This window comes from Musca vetustissima, unplaced genomic scaffold (genome assembly GCF_032173495.1).
Source record: "Musca vetustissima isolate MV318-11 ecotype Yass unplaced genomic scaffold, APGP_CSIRO_Mvet_v1 utg2253, whole genome shotgun sequence".
NCBI lineage: Eukaryota > Metazoa > Arthropoda > Insecta > Diptera > Muscidae > Musca > Musca vetustissima.
The window spans coordinates 219,139-243,206 of NW_026888442.1; the positions used below are offsets into that span (position 1 = coordinate 219,139).

Here is a 24,068-nt window from a genome sequence, read left to right on the forward strand (position 1 = left end):
CTGTAACCTGTTGATGCAAAGCGACGATCTGTTGACGTCCAATATAATTATGTCAGGGATGTCTTTACTATAGCATCCGTAGTCCTGACTTATGTGTCATGGAAGCAAAACGGCCATCACGAATGATACAGCACGAAATGATCGACCATATCGAACACTTTGTCCTACCTTCGACAGAAATGTTAAACTCTATATTGATTTTACTTTAAGATAATTAATTAAGTCCACACATGCCGTGATGACGGAATGATATTGAACGCCTTAGACAGATCTAAGGCTGCCAAAATGGTACGTTGGAAAGCCGTATGAGTAACGGAAGCAACAGGGAGTCTAAATACATGGCTACTGGTGAAAGTAGAGAAATTTGGACAACATTTATTGTGTAAAATATTTAAGAAAAATTTTACAAAAATATAAGAAAAATACATGTTCATGTTAAAAATTGTATATATATATATATAAATTTAATATTTTTCTTAAAGAATTTTCTTTAAAAATGTTTACATTTTGTAATATTCAAAAACCTATTTCGTATGCATATCAACAAATAAATAAAAAAATATTGATTTATTTTACTTGAATGTTATGTCTTTTGTTTGCAAAATTTTCATTATGAAATCAAAGCTTCTATTTGTTTTATTTATTGTCTGTCTGTCTGTGTATAAATAAACTATATTCAATTGTTTTTAATTTTTGTTTGTTTTGTTTTTTAATTGTCCTAATAAATTTATTATTTTCTTTGTTAATTTTTTCTTTGTATATGTCACATATAAAACAGCAACTATTTTCTAAATGTACATTTATGTTTGGTTTTGGTTTTTTTAGTTTTCTTCTTATTTCACGAGTTTACAAGTACAACATATTTGTTTTTTCTTCTTCTTTTGTTTCTGTATGTGTTGTAGTTAATTTTTTTTTATTTTATTTATGTATATATTTTTCCTTAGGAGTTAGGAGTACGTGTAGCAGAACCATGTGCGTTTTCAGTTACCATTTAATTTTAGTTTTTTTTTTGTTTATATGTATTTTTTCTGTGTGATATTTATTTTTTTTTTTTGATTTTTCGTGGTGGTGAACCTTTAACATAGAATTGACTTGGTTTTGTTCGTTTGAATGTGTAGCGTTGAATAAGTAGTTTTTTATTTATGTTGGGGAAAAATACAAATAATAAAAATAAATATATTCAAGTGGTTAATATGGGATACAAATAATAATGTATTGTTGTTTGTGTAACCGATTTTGAGCATTGAGACTAGGTTCTTAATAGTATAAATAAATTGTGAACATTTTTTTAGTAAAATAAGTTTGAAATTATTTAAATTGTTAATTATAAAAAATAATAAAAAATTTAAAATATCAGGTTTTGTACAGGAACACGTGTATTTAATATATTATTTTAAACATAACCTGGGTGGCTAACTTCGAGAGAGTATTTCCATTTATTTTTGTCTTCTTTTTTTTTTTAAATGAAAATAAAGAAACGCTAAAGCTGTTTGTATATATTCTTCTTTTGATAATAACAAATCACATGCGTAGCTTCTTTTAAGCATTTTGTTTAACTAAACAAAAATATTAAATTTTTCTGGTCTCATTTTAGTTTTTATACTACAACAAACTACTTTTTATGTGGCTTTTGGTATAATTATTCACACGCACATATAAAATAAAAGGGATATGATTGTACATAACATATTGTTTGTTTTAAAGTTGGGGTGGCGTATTTAAACTTCATATTTTTGTTTGTTTTAGAAATTACCTATTTTTTTAAATCTAGCATTTTTTTATTTTTCTTGTATATATTTTTGTGTAAAGCGAACACCTACTAGATTTATTTTTTTTCCAGTTTCGTTTTTATTAGTTTATGTAATTATTATTGTCTCCTAGTATATGGTTTTTTATCAATATATAATACCTATAAATATATGTATATATAATATGTATATATGTATAATATATGATTATGTTATGTGTATATAGTTTTATTTAGTAATTTTTTCATTTTTAGTATTTTATTTTAATTTTATTATTTTTTATATATATTATAATATATATGTAAATATAAATTCATGTATACAACACTTCATTTTCGAAATTATAAAGCTACAATAGTTTTTGAGTTGAATACGACGACGACATGATTTTAGTGAAATGAAATCGGAAAATAATAAAAAAGCAATAACAACTCAACTCAATGTTGAATTGAATCTAAGGAACGATGAGTGGTCAGATTTGTTTTGTTTTTTTAGCTATGATATAAATTATTCCCATGGCAATACCTATGAAGAAATTTATTTTAGAGGGAGTTAGGATCGTTTGTAATAGAAAAAATGTAAAAAATTAATACATTTTATTTTTTTGTATTGGAGAAATTGTCTTCACAAGTATTGTCACAAGGAAGTTTTAGGCCATTATGAACGTTGTATTCTAATTCTAATTTTTTGTTTTGTTTTGTATAAGCTCAGCTCACATAGTTTTAATAGCAATCTAAACACGTGTTGTTTGTTTTTTATTTATTAATTCTAGTTAGTGATGTTATGCGTGATGTTTGCAAAAAATAAGATTTAAGGATTTGAAATTTATTGTCATGCCATTTTAGAAATTAAAAAAAAAATGCTATAGACTATGTAATGATAAATTGAACTGAAAACCAAATGCTAGTAATTAAAACATCTAGAAGAAAGAACAACTAGCTCGATTAACAGCTTTCTATTTTCCTGTCGGATAGAAAATACCAGAAAATTATTTTTGGTGTATCTTTAAATATGTTAGCATAGACAAACTCTTTTTAAACTTTCAAAAAATAAAATATTTCTCATTGTGCCTTTTCTTTTGACCATAAATAGTCCTCCCGGAATGTGTTTCAAAATACTCTATTGTGGCATTTCATAATGAATTGCTTTAAGTTCGCTGTTAGTATTCTGATAAAGCGTTCTAAATAGACATCTCCTTTTTCGAATTGTTAATTATTTTACAGAAATAGTCATTCTAAAAATGTTTAAGAAAATGAATATATCTTCAAATTAGAAATTGTTTTCAGTTCCAATTCTCCAACAAAAAAATCAAAAAAAAAATATTTAGCATGAATTTCAAATGTATGTAAAATGATTTCTTACAAATTAGTACCATTTTGTTTCTTTGCTATTTTTTTTAAACATATAATAGTTTGACTACATTTTTTTAGTTTCAATAAATATAAGAACAGATTGTGTTTTTAACGTCAAGTGATTCATGTATAAATGTAGATAGATAAATGTATACAAATCACTCTCATGTATCTTTAATAGTTGTTGTTTTTTATTTGTGTGTTAATTGTTTATTTAAAGCTGAAACCCACGCATTATTGTTTTCTTATTGTATGTTTTGTTTTTTTTTTTTTAATATATATATATCCTTTTTTATATGTATAACATATTGTATATACTTACTTATTGTAATAATAATTATGAATTTATTTTGGATTTAATTTAATAATGACATGTTTAAATTGGATATAGAAGTTTTGTAACAATTCACAATTACGAAATGCAGAATTAAGTTTCGAACCAGGCAAACAGTGAAGTTAAAGTCCATCACCATCGGAATATAATGATTAACAAATACTATTATTCATGGTAAACATTTGAATTTCAATTATAAGGAAATGCAATTTCAGTTCCACATTAAACAAGAGTTAAAGATTGTAATATTAATCACATCTTTTTAACCTTATTCATAAATATTTTATACTGATTATCAATATTACAAAACCAAATATCCAAGTTAAACATGTATTATGTCTTATATAAATATTAACTAATTCACTTAAAAATAATAATATTAATAATTGTTTACCTGATAAATTACACAAAAAATATGATTCTGTAAAAATAGTAAAGCAATGACATTGATTTTTATTTCTGTTCTTGCTGTTTTTAATGATTAGAATCATCCTTTTTATTACTAATTTAATTTTATATATAATTATTTCTTTAGTATGTATGGCTTATTAATAGCATTTTTTTTGATTAGTAAAGACATGCCTAGCCCTTACACATTTTAACTAATATATTTCTCATATATATATTTTATTACAATTATCATAATGTTTTTATATTTAATTTCTTTTTGAGTTATCTATCCATATTGTCCACATTTTTTTCAGTTAATTTTAATATTTTATATTATTCATATAGTATTGTCTTATATTTCACAATTTAATCTCCTATGTATATGTATGTATATATGGTAAATAGTATTGTCATATAGTTTCATATATTCTTTTCACATTTCGTTAAAATATTAATAATAAAAATAATAATAACCTTATTTTAGTATAGATTTCATTGTTTTTTAATTCATTAACTTATAAAAATAGTATTATATGCTTGTTTTGTTTTTTATTGTCTAACATACGATGTTCAGTATATATCTTGTATGTGTCGTTATAATAAATATTGAGTATATCATTTATTTCTATTTAATTTCCATATATGTTTTATTTTGTATTACAATAACATATTTAAGCTTTTTGTTTATTATTTTTAGGATAGCACATTTATTTTTTGATATATATGTGTAGTTTTTTATTTTTCAGTTGTTACAGCTCTTTGGCAATAATAATAATAATTGTTTTAACATATATATTTTTTTTTTCATATATATTTTTATAATATTATGCTATAATTTCATATATAATACATTTATTGTCTTATTTTTGTTTTCGTTTTATTTTCCATTACAAAAATGTTTCTATTTCATATGTCTGCAAAAAGGATATGCTGTGTATTTAGATGTTCTTTTTTTTCTGGGGGGTGATAGATATGCCAAGTAAATATGTATGTGTAATATTTCTTTAGGAATTTAGTTCATTCTTAAAAAAATTGACCCAAAATATGTTTTCTTGTTTTGTAAAAAAATTGACAATATTTTTTTTTTTTTGGTTTTTCTCTTGTGGTTGTTTTCTATAATTATTGAAAAACAATTATATATTTTTGTTTTCTATTATTTCCAGTTAACCAGTAGCAAAAATATATTAGTTTAATATATAATTTTGTTAGTAATTTCCTTTAAGTATTTTTGTTGCCTTTTATATCTTATTCACACTCTGTGTCTCTCTTGTTTCCATCTTACCCCCATTGACTTCTCTCTTGACTATCATAATAATCTATATCCATTGGACTGCGATGCACTTTAGGTGTTTGTCGACTCTTCAGTGATACCGTTGCCAAATTGGATAATATATCAGGGCCGCCAGGATGTGCATCATATTTGGAATAGGGTTCATCTCGAGAATATTTTTGAATTTGTTCATTAATCCAGGGTACATATTTAATGACATTTGCATAGACACCAGGTAATTTGGGATGGGCACACATTATACCCCACGAGACAATGCCGCCAACAAACCAACGATCCTTTTCTCCAGGATATGGACAGAGGAGGGGACCACCCGAATCACCCTAAATAGGAGAAAATGAAAAATAGCGATGAAAGGTGAAAAAATTGTATGGAAACATTAGCAAAAGTAAAGTTTTTTTTTGGACATGAAGAAACACCGAATCGAACATTCGATTGTTTATCTCACATCGAATTCTTCTTTGAATACCAACATAATTTCCGTATTATCTTCAACATACCTGACAAGCATCTTTGCCACCTTCTTCATAGCCTGCACAAATCATACCATCTGACACCGTTAAATTATCTAACCATTCATCACACTGGGTTCTCCGGATAATTGGGACTTGGACTTCATTGACAATGGGTTCATAGGTTGCCGAAGCTGAAATGAAATGTTAATTAATGAAAAAAATGTTAATGTTTAAACGATCATAAAATTTAGAAAATTGATAAACATACGATCTTTATCACGTCTCTTGCCCCAACCAATAACCGTGCACATCGAATCAGGTTTCAATTGTTTCATATTGGGCGGAGGTAAACAAACTGGCAGTAGATGCTCGTGAAATGATACACGTTTGGCAAGCTAGAAATGCGATAAATGATGATTAGTTCCATTGCTTAATATTATTTTTGATTAGATTGAAATTACCTGGAACAGTGCAATATCGTTGTCATGTGTTATCGCTGTATTGTATAGGGGATGGGGTATAACTGTCTTCACTTTAACCTCCTGACTTGAATACGTGTAGGAATTGCGTCGTGTAACACCCAGTTGTATTGTCCAATCTTCAAGATCAATAACAGTGTGGCTGTAATGAATGAGAGAAGTAAGAGAATATTAAACATGACAATTTGATTCGGTCTTATAAATGATTAAAATAATCTAAACAATGACCATAAATTTGTTCTAGAAAAGCATTTACTTTTCTAAAGGCCGTGGAGTTTTTACAATATCATTTAAATATGTGAATTGAATAACGAACGAACTCTTCAACTTACTTGCCAATACAATGAGATGCAGTTAAAACCCATTGATCGGATATCAAAACTCCAGCACAATAGAATATCTTTTCGGGACCACCTAAAATGGCTGCCAGGAAAGGCCAGGAACCGGGATGAGCTTTCGAACCACCAATAATACGACTGGACATCCTACGTCTAGTTCTCTTAACTTTACCACATTCTGTAAAACAAAACAGAAACAAACATTTTATTATTTTTCTCCTCCTCCTCCTCTTTCGATATCACCAAAACTCTTACCAAAATGTGAACAGGTCAATTCAGCTATTGGATAATCTTCGGACCGTGTACAATTCGAGAATTCTTTCATTAAATTGGATTTTTTCTTTGCATACATTTTCCAAATGTCCGTGGAGACATTAACTGAAGTCAGCAATGGGCGATGGGTCTTTTGGGTAATAACACTGGTAGAGTTTACGGAACTATAGCCCAACATGGAACACACGGCCGAGGGTGAAACTGCACGATCCCAATTTTTCACACATGCTGGGGTCCATTCTTTACTGCTCATGCGATACACCTCTAGGACACCTTTGCCCAAATCACCATTGCGTTCACTGAGGCGGACTGAAATAAAAAAATATATATATTTTTTTTACATTTTTGAATACTTTTCATTTCATATCTCAATAATACTCACTGCAATTCTTTTCATCCTGCCCGTAGGGACAATCCATAACCCCATTACATATATGCTCATGGCTCATACATTTCCCATTACCACAAAACAATTCATCTTTGCCGCACACTTTACAATTTATCTCATCCGAATGATCCATGCAATCCAAATTTCCATCGCACACATATTCCTTGGGCAGGCAACGGGTGGTGTCACACTTAAAGCCATCACACTTGGGATTCGCCGAGGCCAACATGACATTTTGTACCTCCTGATATCCAACACATTCCTCGGGACTTTCGAAATCTTTAAATAGCTTACAATTCAGGTACTCCGGTAAACTAAGACCAAACACATCGAAGAAGAAACCACACCGACGCATAGTCTCCGTACACAAGGACTGACAGGGTGGCACAGTGGCACCCGAAGCACCACATTTCGGTACAAATAAGGTACATAGAAACAATGACACCAGTTCATAACACCTTACATCCACCAAAGCTTCATAGGCATCCATGTCCTGGAATAAACCGCCACCGGAAAAGAAGAAAACAAAAATCATCAAAATTCTAGATTCGAACAGATTAAAGCAATTACCACTTGAGTTTCCAATTGACCAAAATGGCCAATATAATTGGGGAACACCGTAAAGTTGTAGGGTATCTGGGGGCCTTGACAGAATTTCACAATAATCGGTAAACATGTGCCGGGAGCGGGATTTTTACTTTGAGGATCTTCGACATGTACGGTGTTGATGATGGTTTTATTCACAAACTTAATGGTAGGATAGGCCTTAAAATATGCCGCCAAACCTCCGGCAATGGCCAATAGAGCCAAGGCGTTAATGAGAATTTGAAATAGGCGGAATTTCAAACGGCCATTGGTTATATAGGGATTTGAACTCTTTCGGCGATTTATGATCTGCAGAGAAAAAATAGAAAACGATTAGAAATTGGTAATGCATTCCTGAAAATCTATATGCATACCTGATGTGGCAAGGACATTGTATTCGGGGCACCATTTTGAAAACGTACTATGGTCTGTAGACTGGCAGGTGTTGAAACACATTTCGTAATGGGTGACATGGGTACATTATTCTCCATTTCATCGATGGTTTCATTTTGAAATTTCTGCTTAAGATTAATGGGTGTAGGTACTGAAAAGGTATAGGAGGTAGATATTCATTAGCAGGGTAATTAGGGTATATAATAAATACGTAGAATAATACTCTGATAGAAAAATTTCTATAGATAGGAGAAGAAAAATAATCATGGAAGATCAAATACTGACAGAGGAACATTAAGGATTTCAGAACAATTTAATACCCCTGAGCAGATCACTAACGACTTTTATCAGTAGCAACCCCCAAGGTTTTATTAAGATGGAGGACTAAAAATAGAAAACCCCTAAAGTCCCCTATAAAAATCCTTAGGTTTTCTTTAGATAGAATAACATCAAGGTCTTCACATGATGCATTTAAAGAGGAAGATCCCTGAAGCGTTTGTAGATGGAAGACATTCGATGTTTTCTTAAGATAGGATACCCTTGAGATTTTCTATAGATAGACGATCCTTGAGGTCTTCTAAAGGAATGCCAGCTCTTCTAAAGAAAGGATACCCTTGAGATCTCATAACGTGGATAAACTTTGGGGCTTTATAAGAATAAAATACCCTAGAGGTCTTCTTTGGATAAAGGGCCTCCTAGGCCTTTTTTAGATGAACGATTCTTGAGTTCTCCTATAAGTAGATGACGCCTGCAATATTCTCTGACATTAGCAGACGAGTGAGTTCTGCTGTAGATAGAGGATCAATGAGGCATTCGAGACAAATCAACATAAAACCGTCTTAGAACGGACAACACTGAAATGAATTATCAGGACTTTGACGTCTTTTAAAAACAGAATATCCTTATGATTTCCTTAAGATATACGTTACTTTAAAGTGTTCAACTTACCGTTACACAACCTTTTCACCGACAGCGATGGCAACAGTGGCGCTTCCATAATTTTCGTATTATAACCAGGACTGGAAGTTTGACTGAAACTATCACTGGAGATATTTGAGTCTTGACGGAAATTGAATTTATGGCGTGGCGGTACAATCGGTCCATTACTACCAAACCGAGATGGCATACCAAATGCATCACTGGAATCCTGATGACGCAGTGCTGCCGCAGGCCCACCACTTTTATTTATACGCGAAGCGTTTTGTAGCAGCGGGGCATCCATTAGATTTTTTGAATTATAACCAGGACTGGAGGTGACCGAGAAGCTATCACTTGATAAATTGGAATCTTGACGTTGATGTAATTTCGGATACTGAATGGGTGGTGGACGTTTATTGCGATTCAATTGGTTACGTATATTCATAGGTGGTTGTTGTTGTTGCTGCTGCTGCTGTGTGCTGTGATTTTTCATTGTGGCCGGTGAAGAATCGTGCATTTCGAAATTTTGTACTCTGGCTGGTGGTATGGGTGGACGTTTCTGATGCTGTTGAGTTGGTTGCAATTGCTGTTGCTGCTGGGATGTGGGTGGCGCCAAAGGTGAGTTACCCGAACCTGATGCGGATATAGACATTGACGATCCTGTCGAAATACTCGAGCCTGCTGAGGCTGTGGACGATGTTGAGGTCGAATTGGGTACGGTGGAGCCACCCTTGTTGCTCGAATCAATGCTATTGTTGAGCGACTGCTGGGACTGGCTTTGGTTACCAAGTTTTTGTTGTACACCACCCTGCTGTTGTTGTTGGATTTGCTGCTGCTTGGAGGGTGATACCGATTGCGATTGTGGTGGCATATGTCCAGTTTTACGTTGAGCACGTATCGGTACTTTGGGCAACTTATTGGTATTGTGGCTGCTCAGCTGCTGGATGTTGTTGTTACTCGCTGCCATATTCGTTGTTGTTGTTGCTGTGATGTTGGCTGCATTCATTTCATTGTTATTCAGATTCAGCATCACCTCGTTTAAATTCATCGAACGTTCCATTTTAAATGAGTCTTTGGCCAGCGGTGAGTCAGCGGAGGTTTTTTCCGTTAGACAACTGTCGAGCGAGGACTGTGTATCGACACTGGAAAAGCGACTACGAAAATCAGCTGTGGTTGAGGTGGATGCCAGACGTTCACTGTGTGAACCATAGCCAGACGATGAGGTAATACTCGAATCAACGGTGCTGCTCGACGAGCGATTAGAACGCTTGAGGGCTGTGCAAACGTCGCCGGTAAGGGCGGCCAGGGTTTTGGCAGCCAAGGTGCCGTTGAACAGTTTACTCGTCGAATTATGCGACAGCTTAACGGGTGTGGAGTTCAATGACTCTTCGAAAACGGAGTTTTCCAGACTCATGCGGTCATCATCGGATAGACCACCTGTATCGTAGCCCGTGACACTGCCACCATCCGAGTATGCTGAGCGTGCAGCATTTAAATCAACAAAAAGATGTCCGCCAGACGTATTTGTCAATGGATTATTGGCTTCAATGTTTGTATTTGGAAAATAAGCCGGAGATCCCGATATCGGTCCTCCTGCTGCACTGTTTGTCGCCCGTCCCGTTGATGGTAGATTTTGCAATGGAATTTGTGGATAGACGAATGCAGTTCCTGCGTTTTGTTGTTGTTTGCCGTGTTTGATGGGTGTTTGATTTAGTGATGCGGCCGAGGAGGGAGGTGTGGGCTCACATGAATCTAGACCACCGTTCGAGGAGGAGGCAATACTGCCACAACTATTTACTGAATTCCAGGCAAATTTTGAATGAAATGTTCGCTTGGGTATGGGTGGGGGTGTGGCAGAATTTGATGATGTCTGCTGCTGCTGTTGCTGTTGTTGCTGTTGAAGTTGGGATTGTGTCGGGTTATGTCCTGGAATGTGATGCTGTTGTTGTTGTTTGTGTTGCTGTCGGTTTGATACAAAATCTGAATTTTGCCTATTCTGGGCTGGTGTTGTATTCACCTGTATTTTTCGAAAACACACATACACACATATAAACAAATAATATGAAGAATATGGTGTCATGGTGGGAGAAGAGAAAAAGTTTCGGATTATTATTATTTACACAAGAAGCATATAATCTGAATAGTAGTGAAATGACCGAAAAAATATGTGTGTGTATTTGAATTTAATCATGCTTACAGTGTGCGAAATTAAAATAGGTGCAGTTATGTATTTAAATATAAAAAATGTTTAATTATAAAAAAAATTAGAAATAAAATTAAAAATGTATGCAGTGCGGGAAAATACAATATGTGCAGTTTTTATTATTAGTAGTAGTATAAATATTAAACAATTAAAATTAAATATAGTAATTGGTGATATGTGAAAAATAAGGTATGGATGATAACATATTTAAAATGTGTTTAAAAAAAGAATAGTGTCAGTTACAGAACCCAACCTGCAAAAATTTGAATTTTAAATTTTTATTATTAATTTTAAATTTTTATTATTTGAGTCGTTTATTTAGAAAGTGTTTAAAGTCCATTTTCTTATATTGAGATTTGTTCAAAAATATTGTTATGTTGTATTAATTTTTTGTGGCTTTGTAACCTTAAACATGATAGAATATATGACGAAATATGTTTTTAAGCTTTTTTTAGAAAACCAAGATTTGTATTAGGTCCTAAAATGGACTTAAACAACTTTTAAACAAAATAAAGGACTCATTTGTATACCATCCACTATAAGGTGGGCCGAATTTAACATTTTTATAGACTTTGTATCTTTTTTTAATTCGTATACCTCACATTCTTCCCTCTCTTTCATTGTACCCTAATACCATGGTTTAATCGCTTCACGGTTACACGGTTCATAATACCTAGTCACCTTCAATGCTGCCATCCAACGAATCAACCTTGCGTTCCTATTTTAATTTCATACACATTTTATGAACCAACAAATTCCAAAATATATACGAAACATCATCGTCGTCGAGATAGAGTGAAAGAGAGAACGGGATTCCATTACAATCTGCTGACTAAGTTTCACAAAAATATTATTTATGTTATGTGCAGCAGCAGAAGGTATTTGCCATGGCAATGGGGGCTGGTTGGATGGATGGATTAAGGGCTGCAAAACTCGGTGACTTGTCTCAAATTAAATATGAATGTTATCACAAGTTTTGAGGATTTGTTTATGTCAGCAAATAATTGAAAAAAGAAAATAAATAAACAAATAATAAGAATGATAATGCCCAGTGAACAATTTGCAAACAAGTTGGAAAATATTTAAATGGAAATTGGAAATTTGTTCTAATAGTTTGTAAGAGAGAAAAATATTCTACTTCTTTATACAAAAACCAAATTGTTTCGTAATTCTAAACTGTTTTAAAACCTTTCTATTTTGTCGAAATCCTACCTGTACTTCTACTTGAAATGTCTATTAGCAATATCTTCTCCATTTTTAATAAAGATTATATAGAATTCCTATCAAAGATAGGCTGAGAAATAAAGCGGATCCCAAGTATAGCGGATATGAAGAATATGGTCCTAAATATGATATTTCGGGTTCTTTGAGGAAATTTCAGATATTCTTCTGATTAGTGGTCTAACCTCAATTTATTTTCTTTGTAGGTTATAGCTGCATTTCCAAATTACAGCTCCACAGGTTGGAAAATGTGTGGAAAATTGTCTACATGGATGCATGGCACATTCAAAGAAACCCAAAGGTCGCGACTGCCTTCCGCATTTGCAATGTCCAAACATGTACGTATTTCAAAAATCTTAGAACCTCGAAGGCCCTTCGATGGGATTTATAATTTTCTGCATTTCCTCTCCAAGAACTGATAATACCAAATGACAACTCCAAAGGTTGGAAAATGTGCAGTTTTTTTCATGGGGCTATGTCAAAACGGTCAAAAAAATCCGACGAGGTTTCAATATGCGGATGAGACCTTAAGAATACCAAAAATAGGACGCTTTTGTTATATTGGGACTATGCGAAAAACTGAAACTATATATCCCATTTGTAATGGCAAAACATAGATTTGTATTTGAAATTGACTACATAGATGTAGTCACCTTTTAAAAACACAATTTCAATGCAAAAATTCGGGTAAAAATTTTAAAATAATGAGGACCAGCAGGATCACATATCGGTGGTTGTGTAAATATGCAAAATGCAAATATGGACATTTATGGAAAAAAATTCTGCATAGATATATGTCACACACTAAGAGTTCGGAATGGCTAATTACAGACCCCTCGGGTGGAAAATGCCACTAAAATCTTCAAAATGTCAAAAATAGAGCGGTTCCGTTACATGGGGACCAATATGCAAAATAGACCGATGCCATGCTAATTTTTGGTAGGTGTATTCGCCACCTAATAAAAACCCAAACTATCAAAATTAGAACAAATTCGATAGAAAAAGAATTGGGTACTTTATCTTATGGTAGATGACATAAAAAGCTTCCGAACAAATCGACCCAACAATGAATATCATCTTCCGATGTTACTTCGATTTTCATTACAAATATTAAAATTTGTTACTTCCATATAATGAAGTCAATTTCGAATTTATTTTTTGGAACTTCTGAGGAAAATTCAAACGAGATATATTCTTCGAACATTTTTAATAACTTCCTTATCCTCTACGATCCTACACTGGGCAATTTTCTTTACCAAATCGGAACTTTTGTTCCAACAATTCCTACAAATTCCATCACATGGTTCACTAACATATTGCCATGAGAGTGAGTGTGTGTGTGAGTGATTAAATGATTAATGACTTATTTTGTTACACCCCGCCAGCCTCTGCTATATTCCAAACAATAAACACACCCGCCCCATCCTCATCAGCAATTGCATTTGATGAAATTCCTTTGGAAATTGATTTGCTGCTGTTGTCGTCGTCATCGCCATTACTGAGCAGTGATTTTTTGTATTTTATTTTGTTGATTTGTTATTATCGATTCGTCGACTTCCCCCATGTTATTCTCATTGTCCCCTTCACCATCAATACATTCTGCTAGTACGCTCGTTTTTCAATTGTTTATTTAGTATTTTAATGCCATGCGACGACGACGACGTTAGCTTTCGAGATGTGATTTAAGCGCAATACAAATAATGGAAATGGAGATATGGAAGGAGGGAGAGACAGAGGCAGGAACTTCAGGGGATTAGTATGGGGTCCACAACCGGACATAACTTATTTAAGCTCTTTGTAAAAAAAACAGAACATACCAGTTGGCATAAATAATTGCTAATAATCCTTTAGCAACGTAACATTTGATTTGACAATAACAACGGACACAATGATCCTGAAAACTGAACGAGAGAGTGTGCGGACAATGCCGATGATTGTTGTTGTTGTTGTTATTGTTGGATCCGAAACGGATAACAAAGTAAACAACATCTGTTATAATTTTCGAATTAGACATGATGGACATTGTAACGTTATGAGAACCTGTGAAGGCTGACGGCAAAAGTGAAGTGAGTTATATAAATCGATGAAAGGAAAAACTTAAAAAGTTATTGTTGTTATTATAAATTTTTTCGTTATGTGGGAAAAATAATAATACAATAGAATGGCAATAATTATTGAATTGTTAAAACTTATGACAAGGATGTTTATTCGAATGAAATTGAAAATGGCATTTTGATTAATATGGAATTGGAGGGCTCACACTCCGACTTACGATAAAATACTCATAACGACGATTTGTCGATATAAAATTTTTGTTAGAGAGACCCTCTAAATATAATTTTAACGAAATTAAATTTAGAAACACAATTGAAAAATTCCTGGATGGACACATAGATGGAAACTAGAAATAAATGCATATATATCCGATGGACATCGATGACAACTAGAAATAAACCCTCTAAGAATCGTCTCATTGTCTTCTATAGCATAGAAGACATCTTCTATAGCATAGAAGACCTCATCTATAGCATAGAAGACCTCTTCTATAGCATAGAAGACCTCTTCTATATCTATTGCATAGAAGACCTCTTCTATAGCATAGAAGACCTCTTCTATATCATAGAAGACCTCTTCTATAGACCTCTTCTATAGCATATAAGACCTCTTCTATAGCATAGAAGACCTCTTCTATAGCATAGAAGACCTCTTCTATGGCATAGAAGACCTCTTCTATGGCATAGAAGACCTCTTCTATAGCATAGAAGACCTCTTCTATAGCATAGAAGACCTCTTCTATAGCATAGAAGACCTCTTCTATATCATAGAAGACCTCTTCTATATCATAGAAGACCTCTTCTATAGCACAGAAGACCTCTTCTATAGCATAGAAGACCTCTTCTACAGCATAGAAGACCTCTTCTACAGCATAGAAGACCTCTTCTACAGCATAGAAGACCTCTTCTATAGCATAGAAGACCTCTTCTATAGCATAGAAGACCTCTTCTATAGCATAGAATACCTCTTCTATAGCACAGAAGACCTCTTCTATAGCATAGAAGACCTCTTCTATAGCATAGAAGACCTCTTCTATAGCATAGAAGACCTCTTCTATAGCATAGAAGACCTCTTCTATAGCATAGAAGACCCCTTCTATTGCATAGAAGACCTCTTCTATAGCATAGAAGACCTCTTCTATAGCATAGAAGACCTCTTCTATAGCATAGAAGACCTCATCTATAGCATAGAAGACCTCTTCTATAGCATAGAAGACCTCTTCTATAGCACAGAAGACCTCTTCTATGGCATAGAAGACCTCTTCTATGGCATAGAATACCTCTTCTATAGCATAGAAGACCTCTTCTATAGCATAGAAGATCTCTTCTATAGCATAGAAGACCTCTTCTATAGCATAGAAGACCTCTTCTATAGCATAGAAGACCTCTTCTATAGCATAGAAGACCTCTTCTATAGCATAGAAGATCTCTTCTATAGCATAGAAGACCTCTTCTATGGCATAGAAGATCTCTTCTATAGCATAGAAGAACTCTTCTATAGCATAGAAGACCTCTTCTATAGCATAGAAGATCTCTTCTATAGCATAGAAGACCTCTTCTATAGCATAGAAGACCTCTTCTATAGCATAGAAGACCTCTTCTACAGCATAGAAGACCTCTTCTACAGCATAGAAGACCTCTTCTATAGCATAGAAGACCTCTTCTAGAGCATAGAAGACCTCTTCTATAGCATAGAAGACCTCTTCCATATTAATAATATTTCTGTTTCAAGTTTTGAAACTCTTGCCTTTAAGTCTGTCCGCCATTACATTTGTCTTCTTCAGTTATGGCGTAGCAACCATTTTTGTCTTGACGTTGAAAAAAAGGATAATACAAAAAGTAAATAAACGAAGAATCTGGTCAATTTCATAAAGGATTACCATTGTTGGTGGATGTATCAACATTTACTCACATCACATCAACCAACAAATGGTGGGAAAACAAAAGCTGCTGCGGAGGAGAAGCGCATCGCGCCAATGATTGTTGATTACTTACAGCTCAGGCTGGGTGATTGAAGATGAAAAAATAAAATAATTAAAAAATAATAAAACAAGTGAAAGACAGACAGACAAAAAGTGAACAAAGTGCGTAAATGCGTTATGGCAGTTATGGTTGGGACATTGGGATGCGATGCCAATCATTGGACGAGCCTTGATGATGAAGATTTGGTTCTTTTGTAATTCAATTAAAAAGGGATAATGATTTTACCATGGAAGCCATATAACAATGTAAAAAATAAGATGAAATAAAAAATATGTGATGAAAATGAAATAAAAAAAAAAATAAAATGTTTAAAATTGAGAGAAGACACCGTTTAATATTAGCTTCAATTAATATTAGGCAAAATATAATTTAACTATAAGTTAATCTAATTATATCCTCAAACTAATAATTAACTGATTATTTTTTCACTATCTTTCTCTTAATAATCTCCAGAGAGTAAATTATTTAATTATGTTTACAAACAAAACGTAACAAAGAGAGGATGATGTCAAAGAGTATTTTGTAGGCATTGCTCCTCAGAGATTTGTATTTGACTTTCAATGCTTTAATGAATCCAAAAGAGAGGGAGGACGCAGAGAGCCAATGAGAGGTAATGTATGAAATGTTCAATTTTTTTCCCTGGTGTATTTCATACATGTATTTATGTTTGTAATTGTGTGACAATTGTATATGTCATCTTGACGGCATTATAATATGAACATGTCTCGTAGGATATGTTTCTGTGTGTGGCTGTGTGTCTTTGCGAGAAATCAAAAGGAAAGTGAATGAAAAACGGAAAGAAAATAAAATAAAACAAAACAAAAAATATGTATGTTAATAGGATTCTGAGTCAAGTGTCGGAATGCAAACACAATTTAAGCCTTTCAGTATCGACTTTTGTATCCTCTCACACAGAAAACTTGCCTTTTGTTGCAAATGATGAGAAGGATGCTGTGGCGCCTGTTGCAGTTTTATTCCCCCCGGCATGCCAGTTGATGATGGGGACGACGACGACGACAACGATGCTGATGTTGTTGTTGACACCGATGCCGGAAGTGCTGCTGGCGAATGTTTAATATTCTGTGACATGACTGTTTTATTGCAACTGAATGGCGATGCGGCATTTAAGCCAACATTCATGGATGACATTAAACTTTTCACATTGTCCATATTGTCGTTTAGGGTTGAGTCGGGTTCTTCGAATTGTTGTTGTTGCAGTTTCGAGTCACCACTTTCCAACATGGGATAGTAGTGGGATGAATGGCGTCGCACAACTACATTTGCATTAATCGGCAATAAAGCCACTGAGTTGCACTGTTCCTGTTGCTTATCATAGAAGTCCAAGAGGGAGCTGTGCGGCAAGGCCAAACTGGAAGCACGTTCCGAACTGATGATGATGGTTTCGATACGATTTTCGTTCATTGTTTTTCGAAATTATTAGTTAGTAATATAGAAATTAGTCACACGCACACATACAAAATACCAAACACAGAGTAGGAAGGGGAAAAAGAAAAGAGAAGAAGAACAATAATAACAAAAATTGTTAGATGATTAAGCGTTTAACTTTTGTTAGCCATATTAGTTAGTTAGTTGGTGCTCAGTTAGTCGGTTAGTTATGCAATATGTTACTGTGATTAATTATGGCCAAGTTGTGCGTTTATGTGCGGGTGTGTGTGCGCCAGTTATCCCAATCGCTAATAACTTGTAAATAACTCGTTTATAAAACTAATCAATCAATTGCTAACTGCTATAATCGTTATTATTAAGCATGAGAATAAGGAGGCGGAACTTACCGTTGTTTTTGTTTATCGCCCAAAAATTGTTGATGATGATGTTGTTCGTTAACACTTAAACGTTGTTTATCCATAGTTAACGTGGCCATATTTGTATAAATCGTCATTGAAATTTTTTATCTTAACTGGAAAGAGGGAAAATAAGGAAGCAAGAAAAAGGGAAATTAGTTGTTGTTGTTGAAAGAAACAAATAAATGGGAAAGAAATCGATATCAAAATATTGTTCCAAAAATTTATGAAGGGATATGCTTCAACGCCTATAACAGGTTTAGAAAAATTTGTTTAAACAATCCCCGCCTATAAATAGGTTTGGAAAAAGAAAAGAAGAAAAACCACGCCTACAGATAGGCTTTGAAAAAACATTTTAAAAAAATTCATGCCTATAGATAGGCTTTGGAAAAATATTTCCAAAAAGTCCATGCATGAGGATAAAAAAAATATTAAAAAAATCATCGCCTATGGATAGGCTTTAAAAATATTAATTTGGGGAAAAAGAAATGTCGATAAAATCGGAGAAATGATCGAAGTTAACCGGCATGTGAGCAGTTGTAACATCACCCAGGAGCTAAAAATCGATCATCAAAAAGAAGCTTGATATTTGGGTGCCACAGAAAAAAATAGGATGGATCGAATTTCCATCTGCGAAGCCTTGTCCAAACGGAATGAGATATACCCACACGGTGAAGCACGGTGGCCAAAATCAGGACTAACGGTTAGGAAGGTTCTGCTGTGCATTTGGTGGGACTGGAAGGGGATTTTTTATTATGAGTTAACTCCATATGGCCAATCGTTAAATTCTGATCTCTACTGTCAACAACTGGACCATTTAAAGATAGAAATTGACCAGAAACGGTCAGAATTGGCCAACAGGGTAGGTGTCGTGTTCTGTCAGGACAGCGCTAGGCCACACACACATACAGTGACTCGCCAGAAACTTCGGGAGCTTGGTTGGGAAGATTTAATGCATCCGTCATACAGTCCGGACTTGTGACCAAGCGATTATCATCTTTTCCTTTCATTGCAAAATTTATTTAATGATAAAAAATTGGTAACTAGGGAGGACTGTGAAAAATCGACTTCTAGAGTTTTTTGCAAACAGAGAGAAGGACTTCTATGAGAGTGGCATCATGAAGTTACCTTTAAAATGACAACAAATCATACAACAAAACGGTTATAGTGCTATAGTTCATATAAAAATAATGGATTTCTTTCACCCCAACCAAATATTTCTAAAAAAAAGTTCACGACCAAGGACAGGCTTTAAAAAATATAAAAAAAACTATTGAAAAGGCTTTGAAAAAATATTTTTAAAAAAATCGTTAAATAAATATTTCTAAAAAAATCCACCGCCAAATTAAGAAATTAGTGAATAGTTTTTGAAAAAATGTTTAAAAATTTGTTGGATGAATATTCAAAGCCGTCGATTTTTAAAGAATTTTAGAAGGCTTGGATTTTTAAAAAATTGAAAAAGAATTTTCGAAGGATACAAGACGTAGATTCTTAAACGAACTTACAAGAATATTCAAAGGCGTGGATTTTTAAAGGAATTTTACAAAAATACTCTAAGGACTTAAAGCGTGGATTTTTGAAGAAATTTTACAAGAACATTCCAAGGATTCAAGGCGTGGATTTTTTAAGAATTTTTACAAAAATACTCAAAGGACTTAAAGCGTGGATTTTTTAAGAATTTTTACAAAAATACTCAAAGGACTTAAAGCGTGGATTTTTGAAGAAATTTTACAAGAATATTTAAAGGAATCAAGGGGTGATTTTTATAAAGAATTTTAAACGAATATTCAAAGGACTCAAGGCGTGGATTTTTGAAGGAATTTTACAAGAATATTCAAAGGACTCAAGGCGTGGATTTTTTAAGAATTTTTACAAGAATATTCTAAGGACTCAAGGCGTGGATTTTTTAAGAATTTTTACAAGAATATTCAAAGGGCTCAAGGCGTAGATTAAAAAGAAATACGTGAATATTCCAAGAACTCAAAGCTTGTACTTTTTTAATTATTTAGCAAGAATATTCCAAGGACCCAAGGAGCGGATTTTTGAAAGAATTTTAGAAGAATATGTCATATTTTAAGGAATTTAAAACATTTGTCTAAATCCGTTAATAATCATTCTGACGGTAATAGAGTAACTTCGGGTAATGTGGACCAGGCATCTAATGTGGACAACCACCCATATCTAAGAAAATGCTTGAAATATGTCAATGCCGCCTTGATAAATGTTTTTATAATTAGTGAAAACAAACGTCAAACTTGGTTTTTAATAAATATTTGCAATGTTGAAAATTTAGTAGTAGAAAATGTAGCTCTCATTGCAAACGTGTGTTTTGAAAATTTTTTAGCACAATAGTCGAACGTTTTTGCAAAATAGTCGAACACTTTGTTTTTCTCGAATATAAAGAAGTTATGTGGTTTTCTTGTTTTCTTTAACAAAAATATACGTTTTAGCTGTAATTACAATCGGTGATTTTTTATTTTTATACATTTTTGTACCCGATAATTATTTTTAAATAAAAATATTCAATGTCGTGTAATGTGGACCACTATAAAAAAGTGACACCTTTTCATGAGGACGAGTTCGAAACATGGGCGCATTTTATATGCGAGGAGGTATTCTATCCTCTGAAAACTCGATATGCAAAATTAAAGGTGCTTCGGCTGGATAATGAAGCAAGGACCTTCAGCAAATGGGGCGGTACCCTTATATGGGGGCTATTCCAAAACATTAACTCATATATTTTTGCATTCATTGTTACCAAAGAGTGCAATAAATTAAAATTTATCACAACCAATCCACAATCTACCTTTAACTTACTGATCCTCATTACCCACACATACTGGTCCACATTACACGCCAAGTAATTTTTATTCGCAGTTTAGAGTTTTTTGAAATATAATGCAATGACATTTTTATAGACAAATATATATAATGTTCGACCTAGAATATATTTAGCCAACAAATCTACTATGTTGTGAAAACAATTTGTTTTTATTTTTTACCGTTGTTACGCCCACAATATCAAAAAAGAAAATGGTGGTCCACATTACCCGAAGTTACTCTAAATAGCTTTCAGATCTATTTCAGTTGTCCCCAGTTAACACGACAAACCTTACACAAGTGGTGCGGTTTTGTTCGGCTATAATGGTTATATTGACACCACATCAACCATAAATATTCAATTATAATGTGGTCATATTTAATTAGAAATATTTTCCAGTTGATTTTTTATTTACACATAAATGTTGGTATTTAGAGACAAACACACATATTAATATTTATAATTATATTTATATCAAACAAATATTGTTTATCTATATATACAAAAACAATTAAATAGTACAAATATTCACCCAAAGGCATTTGTCACAATGTGTACGTATGTGAGCTATTAAATTATTTAATTTACTATGTAAGGTAACGCACACTCATACACACTCTCCATCTCCTTCCCACTGTCTGTGCTGCTTACATATCGACTAACATTTACAAATCTGTAGCTGCTAATTTGCCATGGCGACAAACAATCGGAGTAAATATTTACACGTGTATAATTATACAAATCATATTTGCATTGTATACACATTATACGGTCGTTTTTGTTTATTGTTGTTATTTTTTTTTTTTGTTATTTGATCAAAATAAATAATATGGTTGTTTGAGCAAACCAACAAAAAATGTTACAATAATGGAAAAAATCAGGTAATCTAATGAACTTTTTAATAAATTTCAATAAAAAAGCTATAAGAAGAATATTCGATGGACTCAAGGAGATCATTTTAAAAGAAAATTTACAGTAATATATTATGAAACGAATTTTACAAGAATATTTAAAGAACTTAAGTTGAGAACTTTAGAAAAATATTGAAAGGCCTCCAGGTGTGGATTTTTAAAGGAATTTTATAAAAATATTCAAGGACTTAAGGTGTGTATATTTCAAGAAATTTTGCAAGAATATTCAAAGGCCTACACGCGTGGATTTTTAAAGGAATTTTATAAAAATATTCAAGGACTCAAGGTGTTTTTCAATTTTGCAAGAATATTCAAAGGCCTCCACGCGTGGATTTTTAAAGGAATTTTAGAATAATATTCAAAAATCTCTAGTCGTGGATTTTTAGAGGAATTTCCTCTTGCAAATTTAGACTCAATTTTTATTCTCCTTCTCTATAGACTGATGACATTGTGTAGGTCTTCTCCATAGACCCCGAGCACGGAACACTCCTCATTTATAAACCGCATAACAATGAAGCCATTGTATTTGACTAAGTGCTGTGCTCACTTACACATGTACAGGTGGTGTAGATGTGTGCTTCAGTGAATATATGTTAGTGTGTCAGACATTTTTCGCTAGAATTGATTTTTTTTTTTTTTTTTGGTTGGTCTATTGTTTCTGTGGTTGTTGTTTCTTTTGTTCATCCGGGGAATAGAAGTTGTCTAACAACGAAGCGGGCATGCCAAACAACTTACATGCAAACAAAAAATTTACATGTGTAAATAGGGGTGTATGGGGAGGGAGGTAGTTAGGTAGGTAGGGAGGATAAACCATTTAGCTATGACGGTCGACTGGCTGAATGGTTATTTGAAAACTTCAAACAATGAGGAAAGGAAAATTTTTGTTTTGATTAATTTCGCAGCCAGACTTTAGGATGAGCGTCTCAACAAACTTTGCTGTTGGTGTTGTTGTTGTTGCTGTTTTGGACCAGACGCTCATCAAAAACAAAAACACATTAACCGAAAAAAAACAAAAAAAAAAGGAAGGACGTCTTAATTTTGTCGTCTATTTGTTGGCCATTAATAAAGGCCATGACAATGATTATCAGTCATTCATGTTCGTGTGTGTGTAAGGGTATTACAAGACACACACATATATACGTACATACTCATGTACTCACCCTGTCACCATGGCTTGAGGATTTTGTAACATGATATGAAAACAGTTTTACGAAAAATGTCTCTCTTTTGTGTGACACACACAACAATGGTAATTGTCGTTGTATACATCAATGTACATATGTGTGTGTGAGTGCGTATGAGTGTTTGTAATACCATAAAAGTTATAAACTGTTTGTTCTAGCCACATTATGAAGACCCCTGGGCCGGAAAAGAGGAATGCTGTACGACCTCGGTCAGTCGGGCCAAATTGACATGAATTTATTGATACACATACACATGAATGGATCAGGATGTTTGTGTGTGTTTGTGCGGGTTTGTGAGGCCACAGAGGCCAATGGGTTGTCTCATTGTCGGACAACCGAACGAATATTGTCCATGTTGTTTATGGGTGTTAATAATTATTGTCTCTTTAACTCATCTTGAATTCATTTCATTGCACTGACACGGTTTGTAATGTGACAGTAACATATGTAACGAATGGACGGACGAGCCAACGAACGAGTGACCGAACACATGAATGATTAAGTGAATAAACGCGTTGTGGCAATAATGTGATTTAAAATCGGTATAATTGTTATGAGTGGGAAGAGAAATGTTTTAATTTAATTGCTAGACTATGACCGGATAGGGAATCAGAATATAGAATAAAACATTCAAAGGACTTAAGGAGTGGATTTTTAGAAGAATATTTCTAGGACTCAAGGTGTGGATTTTTAAATTATTTTAAAAGAATATTCAAAGTTTAAAGGAATTTTACAAGAATTTTCAAAGGATTCAAGGCGTAGTTTGTAAATGAATTTTAGAAGAATAGTCAAAGGATTCAAGGCGTGTTTTTTTTATAGGAATTTTAGAAGAATAATCAGATGCTTCAAGGCTTGGGGATTTTAAGGAATTTTAGAAGAATATTTTAAGGACTCCAGGCATGGTTTTTAAAGGAATTTTAAAAGAATGTGTTAAGGACTCAAGTCGTG

The 24,068-nt window shown here is 33.2% G+C and overlaps 1 protein-coding gene across 1 annotated transcript; it reads right to left on the bottom strand.

The window, feature by feature from the left end:
• Positions 1-5,091: 5,091 nt before the first annotated feature.
• On the bottom strand, positions 5,092-18,302 carry LOC133336283 (uncharacterized). The gene is made up of 13 exons (XM_061544565.1): positions 18,196-18,302; positions 17,327-17,789; positions 9,792-10,958; positions 8,972-9,749; positions 8,005-8,174; positions 7,616-7,939; positions 7,040-7,538; positions 6,640-6,966; positions 6,379-6,562; positions 6,029-6,188; positions 5,836-5,962; positions 5,613-5,758; positions 5,092-5,435 (listed from the first exon to the last, which is right to left on the bottom strand). The coding sequence occupies exons 1-13, from the start codon at positions 18,300-18,302 to the stop codon at positions 5,103-5,105; spliced, it is 4,785 nt and encodes a 1,594-aa protein (XP_061400549.1). The 3' UTR covers positions 5,092-5,102.
• Between the last annotated feature and the right edge of the window lie 5,766 nt (positions 18,303-24,068).